Source organism: Ochotona princeps, chromosome 1 (genome assembly GCF_030435755.1).
Source record: "Ochotona princeps isolate mOchPri1 chromosome 1, mOchPri1.hap1, whole genome shotgun sequence".
Taxonomy (NCBI): Eukaryota; Metazoa; Chordata; class Mammalia; order Lagomorpha; family Ochotonidae; genus Ochotona; species Ochotona princeps.
This window is the reverse complement of record NC_080832.1, coordinates 104,865,388-104,877,823: the sequence shown is the minus strand read 5'-3', so window position 1 is coordinate 104,877,823 and position 12,436 is coordinate 104,865,388. Positions and strand designations below refer to the sequence as shown.

Here is a 12,436-nt window from a genome sequence, read left to right as displayed (position 1 = left end):
GGTTTTTGTGTTTGCAGATGAACCTTTGTATCATTGTTTCCAGTTCTATGAAGAACATTTTGGGCAATTTGATTGGGATTGCGTTGAATGTATATATTGCTTTTGGTAATATAAACGTTTTGATGATATTGATTTTACCTATCCAGGAGCATGGGATGTTACTCCATCTTTTGAGGTCTTGTTCAATTTCTTACCTAAGTATTTTGTAATTTTCTTCAAAAAGGTCTCCTACATTTTTGGTTAGATTTAGTCCTAGATACTTCATACTTTTCTCTGTTATTTTGAATGGTACCTTGCTGGTTAGATCTTTTTCCATCTTGGGGCTGTTTGTATACACTATGGCTGTTGATTTTTGTTCATTTATTTTGTGCCCTGCCCCTCTGCCAAACTCTCGTATAAGTTCTAGCAGTCTCTGTATTGAGTCTCTTGGTTCTTCTATGTAGAAGATCATCTCATCTGCGTATAGTGAAAGCTTGACTTCTTCGTTGCCCATTTGAATTCCTTTAATTTCTTTGTCTTGTCTTATGGCCTCAGTGAGTAACTCTAGGACTATGTTGAATAGCAGTGGTGATAGCAGACATCCTTGCCTTGTTCCAGATCTAAGTGGGAAGGGTTCCAGTTTTTCTCCATTCAGTATGATGCTGGCATTGGGTTTTTCATATATTGCTTTTATCTTGTGGACTATTCCTTCTATGCCTACCTTGGTTAGGGTTTTTAGCATGAAGTGGTGTTGGATTTTGTCAAAAGCTTTTTCTGCGTCTATTGATACTGTTTTGTGATTCTTGTTTTTCAGTTTTTGGATGTGGTGTATCACATTTATTGATTTCCAAATGTTGAACCATCACTGCATTCCAGGGATGAATCCTACTTGATCCGGATGAATGATCTGTCTGATGTGTTTTTTTTGAGTTCTATTGGCTAGGATTTTGTTGAGAATCTTAGCATCAATGTTAATCAGAGAGATAGGTTTGTAGTTTTCCTTCTCTGTTAGTTCTCTATCCAGTTTTGGAATTAAGGTGATGTTGGCTTCATAAAATGAGTTTGGAAGGGTTGCTTCCTTTTCTATTGTTTTGAAGAGTTTGTGGAGAATTGGGGTTAGTTCTGTTCAGAATGTTTTGTAGAATTCTGTAGTGAAACCGTCTGGGCCTGGGCTTTTCTTTGTTGGGAGATCTTTAATCACTGATTCAATCTCTGCTTCGGTTATGGGTTTGTTCAGGTCTTTTGTTGCCTCTGGGCTAAGTTTTGGTAGTTGGTGGGATTCTAAGAACTTTTCCATTTCTTGGTGGTTTTCTGATTTGTTGGAGTACAGTTCTTTGTAGTAATTTCTAATTATTTTCTTAATGGTTGAAGTGTCTGTTGTTATGTTGCCTTTTTCATCTTTGATGCTGCTAATTCTCGCTTTCTCTTGTTTTTTTTCTTTGTCATTCGGGCCAGTGGGATGTCTATTTTGTTTATCTTCTCGAAAAACCAGCTTTTTGATTCATTGATTTTTGTGTATAATTTTTTTTATTTCTATTTGGTTTATCTCCTCCCTTGTTTGGATAATTTCTTGTTTCCTATTATGTGTGGGGCCCTTCTGCTGCTGCTTTTCCAATTCCTGGAGGTGTGTGCTTAATTCCTGTATTTGGCGCCTTTCTTGGTCCTTGACATGAGCTCCAGTTGTGACGCGCTTACCCCGGAGCACTGCTTTGGCAGTGTCCCGCAAGTTTTGGAATGTTGTATCAAAGTTTCCATTGGTTTCCATAAATTTTTTTACCTCATCTTTAAGTTCTCCTCTGACCCATTGTTCCTTTAATAGCATATTGTTCAACCTTCAAGAGTTTCTATATTTCCTAGGACATTTTGAATTGTTGATTTCCAGTTTCATTCCATGGTGGTCTGAGAGGGTACATGATATGATTCCAATCTTTTTGAAGTTATTTAGATTTGCTTTGTGTCCTATCATGTGGTTGATCCTGGAGAAGGTGCCATGCACTGCTGAAAAAAATGTATAATCTATGACCTTAGGATAAAAAGTTCTATAAATGTCTACCAAGTCCAGTTGTTCTATTGGTTGTGTGAGCTCTGTTGTTTCTTTGTTGAGTTTTTGTTTCGTTGATCTGTCTATTGGTGTTAATGGGGTGTTGAGGTCACCCACAGTTATTGTATGTGTATCTTTATCTCCCTTTAATTCTGTAATTGCTTCACATGGCTAGGCATGTTTGAATTTGGTGCATAGATATTTATGATGGTAATTACTTCCTGATGGATCATTCCTTTCACCAATATAAAATGTCCTTCCCTGTCCCTTTTCATGTTTGTCACATTGAAGTCTATATTGTCTGAAATTAGGACAGCTGCTCCAGCATTTTTTTCTTGTCCATTGCCATGAAAAATCTTTTTCCATCCCTTCACTTTCAGTTTCTTAGCATCTTTTGTGGTTAGATGTGTCTCTTGTAGGCAACAGATAATTGGGTCCTGTTTGATGATCCATTCCGTTAATCTGTGTCTTTTGATTGGTGAGTTTAGGCCGTTTGTGTTAAGAGTTGATATTGAGAGGTTGCGATTTTGCCCTGCCATGCATGTGTGTTTTTCTGGGTGTTGGTATCTGTTTAATTGCCCCTCCTTGTGTGGACTTTAGTGGGGAGACCTTCCTGTTTGTCATCTTTGCTTATGGTTTTTCTCCTTTTTTTCTGGATTTAGTGCATTTCTAAGGAGATTTTGTAGAGCTGGTTTTGTGCTGACATATTCTTCTAGTTTCTCTTTGCTATGGAAGTATCTGATTTCGTTCTCAAATACAAATGATATCTTTGCTGGGTACATTATTCTTGGTTGACAGTTGTTCTGTTTCAAGGTTTGGAAGATCTTTGTCCATTCTCTCGTTGCTTGTAGGGTCTCTTCAGAAAAATCAGCAATGATTCTGATTGGTTTTCCCCTATATGTGATCTTTTCTCTGCTTCGTATTTGTCTCAGGATTCTTTCTTTGTCTTCGTTGGAGTGGAACTTGAGCACCATATGTCTGGGTGAAGGTCTCTTTGGATCATATCTATTGGGAGTTCTCTGTCCGTCCTGGATTTGGGCTGGGTTCATGTTCCAAGTGTTATAGAAGTTTTCCTGTATAATTTTGTCGAGCACCCTTTGCATTTCTGTCTCTCTTTCCGCTCCTTCAAGAAGACCTATAATCCTGATATTTGATTTTCTGAGGTTGTCTTTCATTTCCTGTATGATCTTGTTGGTTTTGTTCAGAGTTGTCTCCAGCTGTTTAATGAGCTGAGTACCTTTATTCTGCGTGTCTTCAGTTTCAGAGATCCTCTCTTCTACTGTATTTATTCTGTTGGTTAGACTCTCAACTTTGTGCGCTAAGTCAAGGATTTTGCTTTTGACTTGTATTTCTGTGACTATGTGGTTCTTTTTTTTTTAAGATTTTATTATTATTGGAAAGCTGGATATACAGACAGGAGGAGAGACAGAGAGGAAGATCTTCCATCCGATGTTTCACTCCCCAAGTGAGCCGCAACAGGGCTGTCAGCGCCAATCCAATGCCGGGAACCTGGAACCTCTTCCAGGTCTCCCACACGGGTGCAGGGTCCCAAAGCTTTGGGCCGTCCTCGACTGCTTTCCCAGGCCACAAGCAGGGAGCTAGATGGGAAGTGGAGCTGCCAGGATTAGAACCGGCGCCCATATGGGATCCCGGGGCTTTCAAGGCAAGGACTTCAGCCGCTAGGCCACCGTGCCGGGCCCAACTATGTGGTTCTTGAATTCCTTGAAGTCTTCCCAGTTCTTTTCATTGTCTCTGACGAATTTTATTATTATTTTTTAAAATTTCTTGTCTGGTAGAGCTTCCATATCCTCATCTCGCATCTCCAAAATAGATATTGCCTTTTGGTCTTTTTTTTTGATGTGGTGCTGGCTCTCTCGTCTGGATCATTACTTTTTCTGATACTTCTTCCCATTGCGTTATTATTTCTTGTTGATTTGGGGGATTTATTCTCTGATTTGTTTATTCACAGTTTCTGGTCTCAGTGCAGTAGTCTGGAGTAGGTGTGAGTCTGTTACTGCTTTTTGGTTTGCGTATAGAAGAGAATTTCTCTGAGTTGTATTGGGGACGTTTGGCTAGGATAAGGGGTAAGGTAGTTTTGTTAACCACTGGGTGTATATAACCCTCTGTAGCTGGTTTTCTCTAAGGTCTGTTGGCTATGGCTTTGTCCCGTGTGAGTCTTCAGGGGTAGGGTGTAGTAGCAGCACTTTGTAGTTTCAGGGCTCCGTGATTCTGGTCTGGGGGGATTCTCCGTGATTCTGGTCTCAGGCCTGTGAGGGAGTATGTATCAGGCCACCAGGGACTTTAGCTATGGATGTTGGGACCACCGCCTCAGAGCCTGCAGTTGGGGAGCAGCCCAGCCCTGTCCTGTTGTGCAAAACCCAGGCGCCCAGGTGTGCTGAGGGGCCACCTAGCGCAGTCCCGCAGAGAGAGTGAGGTAGCTCACGCCACCAGCGCTGCACCGCCTTGGACCTTCAGGCGTGGAACAGTGCAGCGGTGTCTTGACGCAAAACCCAGGTGCCCAGGTGTGCTAAGGGGCCGCCTAGCGCAGTCCCGCAGAGAGAGTGAGGTAGCTCACGCCACCAGCGCTGAGCCTCCTCGGACCTTCAGGTGTAGAGCAGCGTGGTGGTGACTTTTTTAAAGATTTATTTACTTGTTTGTGTATTTGAAAGTTAGACTTACAGAAAGGGGGAGAGATAGGTCTTGCATCTACTGGTCCATGTCCCAAATGGCCAGTTGCTGGGTGCAGGAGCCCAAGCCCAAGCCCTTGGGCTGTCCTCCACTGCTTTCCCCAACCATGAGCAGGGAACTGGGTTGGAAGAGGAATGGCCAGGATAGTTACTAGCAGCCAAAAAGAATGCTGGCACTGCAAGTGGCTTAAGATGCTATACCACCTTGCCTCCTCTGCGTGAATATTTTTAAAGCTGTTAACACTTATTGCCAAAATAGAGTTAGACCAACTTATTTTCATGTCACCATGTAGAAAATGACTATCTCATTCTTGCTATACTGTAAACCACATTAGTGAAAGAATAGAAATATAATTTTCCCTGGTACTTTGGTTTATATGCCTCTAAGTGTTCATAAAACATTGTCTTACAGAGAAATGTCTACTGGACAAGAGCGAGTGGTTGCTCTGGTGGACATGGACTGTTTCTTTGTTCAAGTGGAGCAGCGGGATAATCCTCACTTGAGAAATAAACCCTGTGCAGTTGTGCAGTATAAATCATGGAAGGGTGGTGGGTATGTATCATTATTATTATTGTTGTAACTTTTTTAAGGCTTTATTTATTGAAAGACTGAGTTTTGCGCTCCCCAAAGGGCTACGTACGGGTGGGCCAAGCAAAATGGGCCTAGAAGTCCATCTGTGTCTCCCACACAGCTGGCAGAAACCCAGGCGCTTGGGCCTTCTGCTCCTTTTCCAGGTATATCAGCACCAAAGTGCATTGGAAATGGAGCAGCTGGGATTTGAACCAGCACTCACATGGGATGCTCGTGTCATATGTGATTTAATGGGCTGCACCACAACACTGGCCCATTAGAACTGTTAGCTGCTGTTTTCATTATGAGAATACAATGCTGCTATACTGAGTCCTGTTTGATATTTTGAAACTGCTGTTTGGCTTTGAATGCGGGCATCTATGGTTAAGAAATTTCTAATTGCTGTTTGCTAGTGGCCTACTCACATACTTGTAGCTATTAGTTATAGCCTCCTAATTGTTTTTCCTTGTGCTTGTGTAATGTTTTTTGTTCCCTCTGTTTTTCTAACATTAGGATAATTGCAGTGAGTTATGAAGCTCGAGCGTTTGGAGTCACTAGAAGTATGTGGGCAGATGATGCTAAGAAGTTATGTCCAGATCTTCTTCTGGCACAAGTCATTGAGACCCGTGGGAAAGCCAACCTCACCAAGTAAGAAAAACAGTGTCTTAAAGTTGAAGGGACATAGAGGAATTGGAAATAATATTCCGTGAGGTTAGAACCATTTTTCAAATTGAAACAGTTAGCTTTCAAAACTGAAAAATTTAGCTTTGGTCAGTTATTTTGCCTCTGTGCAATGAAAACACATTTTCATTGTTTCAGAAATAGTGTAGAACCATTATAACCTACAGCAGCTGCCACCTTTGACACCCATTCAGTTTCCTGTTTAAAAATTGAACATCAGTTCCTGTGTTCTCGTTCCAAAAATCCAAAGTGTTAGAAGTAAATAAATTGACATTGAGAGCTTTTCAAGAAAGGCTGAGTCAAACTGACATTCTAGTGTGATGTTTACAAGGATTTGCCAGAATTGAGCAATATCAGAGGTCATTTTCTTATTTTTGAAATTGAATTATGCTTCCTTACATTTTAGAAATTTAGACTTGGAGCAGGAGACACATATCAGCATAGCGTAGGTAGAACCAGCCTTTGCCAATATTTATTGGACATGTCTTATACACCTGGCACTATGTTGCTCTGTATGGGAATATCTGTTTTAAATATCATACTGTTAGGAGATAGGTACTAGTGTAAGCCCCTTCACAGATGAATAAAATTAAGAGAGGTTAAGTAATTTAAATTTAGGTGGCTAAATAGAAGACTGAGGATTCACACCTTTTTTAAATTTTTTTTTCCAGATTATGCTATTAGTTTTCTCATGCTGTGGTTCTGTGATATTTGTAGGGATCATGGTAAGGCTTGGCACTTGAGCAGTTTCATGAATTAAAAGTCTACAAGTAGTCAGATAGCCAACTCTATATTGGAATTATTGCCACGAAAGAAAATTCAGCTGGAGATTAATAAACTTAGCCTTCAAGCAGAATTAGCTTAGCTAATAACATGTTGCATGGCATTGTATATAATGTTAGGCTAGAATAGACAAAGTAACTTCCCTAAAAATATATGTTGTTAGCTTCCAAGTATGAATCAGAAAAGCCATACTAGACCATCTTAAACTTTTAAAATCTTAAGTAATAAATAATGTTTTTTATTTTTAATATTGTTTACATTGTTGAGAAGGATGCATGCCCATGTGGGTCCTTTAATTAGCGTGGAGACGCTCACGGTATGTTGGAAGGTGGGTGGAACAAATGTTATGGTTTTTTTTCCTACTATGTTCCCAGTGGGGGAAGGAAGGGGACTACAAACTACGTTGGCACCTAGGGATGGCAGACAGTAATTTGATGATGCGTTAGAGACCTCAATGTGGGGAAGAATGTCCTAAGGGTGTTACTTTAGTGGTTTTAATAGCTCTGAGATGTTATCGACTTCATTGCACCAGGGTTGAGAAAATCTTTCCAAAGTCTGTTGGCTGAGCAAACATACCCCAGTGCTTCCCCAGGCCCAGGAACATGCTGCAAAGCTGGGCCAGGAGAGCGATCTAACCTGCTCTCCATCCATTGACGAGGTAGTTGACATTCCCTACTGACCTAGATGAGCTGGCTCTCGTGTCCCCCATGTGCAGCCTGGCTCAACCTGACCTGCCCCCAGACCTGACCCACTACATAAATGCTAACGAGTACTGCAACTTTGCCTGGCCTGGCCCACCCCCAGCCCTGGTTATTGTACTCCCCAACTGGCAGTGCAGACTAGCAGGGGAGTTCTGCAAGTTCCCCTACAAAGCCCACCCTAGCCCCAGATCTCAGGCGTGCTGGTCAGTGCCACAGCCCTACTTGGCGTGGTCTGCCCTCAGTCCTGAACTTTGTATGTGCTGGCAAGTGCTGCAGCCTGACCCATTCTGGGTCAGTTCCTATGAGTGTCAAATGGGCTGCTGTCCATTGGAATTGGAAACAGAAGACTGAATGATTAGTTTATGACAATATTAGAATAGGAGTGGATGATCATAATAAAGTGTTTCCTAGTTAGCCTGGTTTGAGGTATTTATTTCCTCTTCGAGAAGTCCTTGTCCCATAGATCAGTGCATCATCTGGATGTAGCCCTTCTTATGGTGACGCTTTGTGCTGAAATGTTTGCCTCTCCCTCTCCTTTTCCTTGCTCCTGTTACTGACTGTTTACCGTTCACTGACCTCTCCTGGGTGGTTACTAGTTAGGCTCTGTTAAGTCAACATTTGAGTGTTTGTTATTATTGTTTAAAGAGGAAGGAGAGGGGGGCCTGGCGGCGTGGCGTAGAGGCTAAAGTCCTCGCCTTGAACGCCCTGGGATCCCATATGGGCGCCGGTTCTAATCCTGGCAGCTCCACTTCCTATCCAGCTCCCTGCTTGTGGCCTGGGAAAGCAGTTGAGGATGGCCCAAAGCCTTGGGACCCTGCACCCGTGTGGGAGACCTGGAAGAGGTTCCAGGTTCCCGGCTTCGGATCGGCGCAGCACTGGCCGTTGCAGCTCACTTGGGGAGTGAATCATCTGATGAAAGATCTTCCTTTCTGATCTCTCCTTCTCTAGTATATCTGACTTTGTAATAAAAATAAATAAATCTTTAAAAAAAAAGAGGAAGGAGAGGGGCCAACAGTGTCAAGATTGTTAACAATTGTTGCTTACATGTGTGATTCTTAAACTTAGGTATCGGGAGGCCAGTGTGCAAGTGATGGGGATAATGTCTCGTTTTGCTGTGATTGAACGTGCCAGCATCGATGAGGCTTACGTAGATCTGACTGAGGCTGTGCAAGAGAGACTGCGAGAACTACAAGGTCAACCTGTCTCAGCGGACTTGTTGCCAACTACCTACATTGAAGGGTTGCCCCAAGGCCTTACGGCAGCAGAAGAGACTGTTGCGAAAGGTACTTCCATACAACATATTCTGCTTCCTGCCCTTGGAACATGCTTTGCTTGATCATTCTGCTGCTGCGTGGAATGAGTGAAAGGAAACTTAAACTACAGACTGAGTGAATCACGAGGACTCACATGGAAGATACAGAAATTCTCTTATCCTTCCAGGTATATGAATGTTGAGAAGCTGTGAAATCTATATGAAAGTAAATTTCTCTCTTGGATAAAGACTAGGGCAAGTGAGTGTTAGAAGTAGGAGACAGAAGACGGAAGGCTCCAGTCATTTACAGGGTGATTTACAAGAGCAAAATGTGGTTTCTGCATCTGTGAGAAGGGTTAACATTTTTAATGGGAGGACCTCAGGTCGTTCAGAGCCCGCTGTGTCAGCAATGAGCTATGCACATACAGATGTAGTGATGTATCTAGTTATGTCAGTATATCAGTTATCTGATATATTTTGAGTATGTGCATTTTAAATAACTTTTTTTTTTAAGATTTATTTATTTTATTACAAAGTCCGATATATAGAAAGGAAGATCTTCCGTCCGATGATTCACTCCCCAAGTGAGCCGCAACGGCCGGTGCACACCGATCCGATGCCAGGAACCAGGAACCTCTTCCAGGTCTCCCACGCGGGTGCAGGGTGCCAAAGCACTGGGCCGTCCTCAACTGCTTTCCCAGGACACAAGCAGGGAGCTGGATGGGAAGTGGAGCTGCCAGGATTAGAACCGGCGCCCATATGGGATCCCGGGGCATTCAAGGCGAGGACTTTAGCCTCTAGGCTATGCCGCCGGGCCCCGAGTATGTGCTTTTTAAAGACTGTAAGATAATAACTGCTATTACAGAGCTCATTCTTAATTTTTTTTCAGTGGTAACATTAGAGCTCTGTCTGTGTGATCCTGTTTATATGGAACTGATGGCATGTCCCTACAGTGTGATCCATGGTATAGTCCACCGTGTGTACAGACCACTTTCTATAGTGACAGGCTTATTGGTTGCTTCTGACACATTGCTGCTTAGATGATAAGTGTTTCCAAGGGTGAACTCTGTGTTACAGGATAGACACACACACGCAGAGTTCTGCTGAGGACTTCTGAATTGCCCCTTAGAATCACCATCAGTATTCTTACCGACAAATTAGTATTACGTGATGTTTGACAATATTTGCCAGTGTGAGGTCTTCAGGTTGTCTTACCCATTTTTTTTAGGTCTTTCAGTGACAGTTCAGCTTTATATTTAGTATAGGGAACCACCTTAATTCTCTGTGTTGTGATCTGATTTTCCCAGTATTTGTTTGTTTAATCGATTTAGTTATTTTTATTGGAAAGGCAGATTTACAGAGAGAAAGAGATACAGATAAAAAGATCTTCTATCTGCTGGTTTACTCTCAAGTGGCCACAATGGCCAGAGCTGAGCCAATCTGAACCCAGGAGCCAGGAGCTTCCTCCAAGTCTCCCCCATGGGTACAGGGTCCCAAAGCTTTGGGCCGTCCTCGACTGCTTTCCCAGGCCGCAGGCAGGGAGCTGGGGGAAGCGGGGCTGCCGGGGTTAGAACCAGCGCCCATATGGGATCCCGACGCGATCAAGGCGAGGATTTCAACTGCTACACAATCACACTGGGCCCAATTTTGACCTATTTTGAAAAGAGATTCTTACATTTGTAAGAACTCTGTAAAAACTTCTGAACTGTGAACATTAACCACAAGGAAACTATCTTGACACACTTCTGGAGTGACTTACAAGGCAGTCTGTTACTGCTAGAAGAGACAGTAGAGATGTGTCCAGAAGCTGCTGCAAGAAAGAAAGATGCAGGCCTGGCAGCATGGTCTAGCAGCTAAAGTCCTCGCCCCGAACGCACCAGGATCCCATATGGGCACTGGTTCTAATCCTGGCAGTCCCACTTCCCATCCAGCTCTCTGCTTGTGGCCTGGGAAAGCAGTCGAGGATGGCCCTAAGCATTGGGACCCTGCACCAGCATGTCCTTGCACCAGCATGGAAGACCCGGAAGAAGTTCCTGGCTCCTGGATTCGGATCGGCACAGCACCAACTGTTGCGGTCATTAGGGAGTGAATCATTGGACAGAAGATCTTCCCCTCTGTCTCTCCTCCTCTCTGTATATCTGACTTTGCAATAAAAATAAAATGAATCTTAAAAAAAAAAAAGATGACCCTTGGACAAAGTCGCATGGCTAGACTATGGTAACCTACAGGGAAACTAAGGGACCTCAGTTCTACAGCCATACAATGACTGCTGCTAGTCACTAGAGGGAGCTGGTGAAGCACTGACCAGCTCAGATAAGGGCAAACCTCTTGAGCTTTTCTTCCTGGAGTTGTGGAGTTAGCTAGAGATTAGTCAATAGAATCCCAGAATTTAAGTCATCAGTGTTCACTGCCAGGTTAGTTCCCATCAACATACTGAAAGTACAAGACAGTATAATCAAAACAGATGAGGAAATAAAAGTGCAGATGTGGAAGAAGAAAATTCTACAGGCAATGTGAGTGACCATGTTTGTAGGACAGCCTAAGGGGTGTACTAAAGAAATACAGTACTAAAATAAGTAAATCTTTACCAAGCTTGAGAAGGACAGGGTCACTAGGTTAAGATCTATAATATTTCAAGACAGGTATTGTGGCATGGCAAGTTAAGCGTCTGCCTGCAGTGCCAGTAACCCATGTGGTCGCTGGTTTGAGTCCTGGCTGCTCCACTTTTTTTTTTTTTTTAAAGATTTTATTGTTATTGGAAAGCCGGATATACAGAGAGGAGGAGAGACAAAGAGGAAGATCTTCCATCCGATGTTTCACTCCCCAAGTGAGCCGCAACAGGCCGGTGCATGCCAATCCAATGCCGGGAACCAGGAACCTCTTCCGGGTCTCCCACGTGGGTGCAGGGTCCCAATGCATTGGGCCGTCTTCAACTGCTTTCCCAGGCCACAAGCAGGGAGCTGGATGGGAAGTGGAGCTGCCGGGATTAGAACCGGCGCCCATATGGGATCCCGGGGCGTTCAAGGCGAGGACTTTAGCCGCTAGGCCACGCCGCCGGGCCCACCACTTTTTTTTTTTTTTAATTGCAAAGTCAGATATACAGAGAGGAGGAGAGACAGAGAGGAAGATCTTCCATCCGCTGATTCACTCCACAAGTGGTTATAACAGCCAGTGCTGTGCCGATCCGAACCCAGGAGCCAGGAACCTCTTCCAGGTCTCCCACGCGGGTGCAGGGTCCCAAGGCTTTGGGCCGTCCTCAGCTGCTTTCCCAGGCCACAAGCAGGGAGCTGGATGGGAAGTGGGACTGCCAGGATTAGAACCAGCACCCATATGGGATCCTGGCACTTTCAAAGTGGAGACTTTAGCTGGGCACCGTGCCAGTCCCGCTGCACCACTTCTGATGAAGCTGTGCTAGTCAGAGTGGGGAAACACCATCAGAGAATGACCCCAAGTATTTGAACCCTACCATCTATGTAGGAGACCTGGATTAGGAGCCTGGCTCCTGGTTTTGGCTTGGCCCAGTGTTATGACCATTTGGGAAGTGAGCCAGCAGGTGGAAGACTTCTCCCCGTCTGTCCCTCCTCCTGTCTATACTCTGTTTTTCAAATAAAGTTGATCTTAAAATGTATATAATATGGTATTTGTAAATACCAAAATGGGAAATAGATGTTTAAAATCAGAGCCAGTGCAATGGCTCAATTGACTGATCCTCTGCCTACAAGTGCTGGCGTCCAATATAGG

General features: G+C 43.6%; 1 protein-coding gene across 5 annotated transcripts in view; it reads left to right on the top strand.

Moving 5' to 3' along the window:
* POLH (DNA polymerase eta) overlaps nucleotides 1–12,436 on the top strand; it is a 35,670-nt gene that overhangs the window by 8,400 nt on the left and 14,834 nt on the right. For 3 of the 5 annotated variants that reach the window (XM_058662508.1, XM_058662506.1, XM_058662516.1), the window contains exons 2-4: nucleotides 5,120–5,260; nucleotides 5,792–5,926; nucleotides 8,509–8,726. In XM_058662508.1, the coding sequence (XP_058518491.1) occupies nucleotides 5,124–5,260; nucleotides 5,792–5,926; nucleotides 8,509–8,726 (490 nt within the window). In that variant the 5' untranslated portion in view covers nucleotides 5,120–5,123. The other 2 variants (XM_058662518.1, XM_058662510.1) reach the window with 2 other exon arrangements.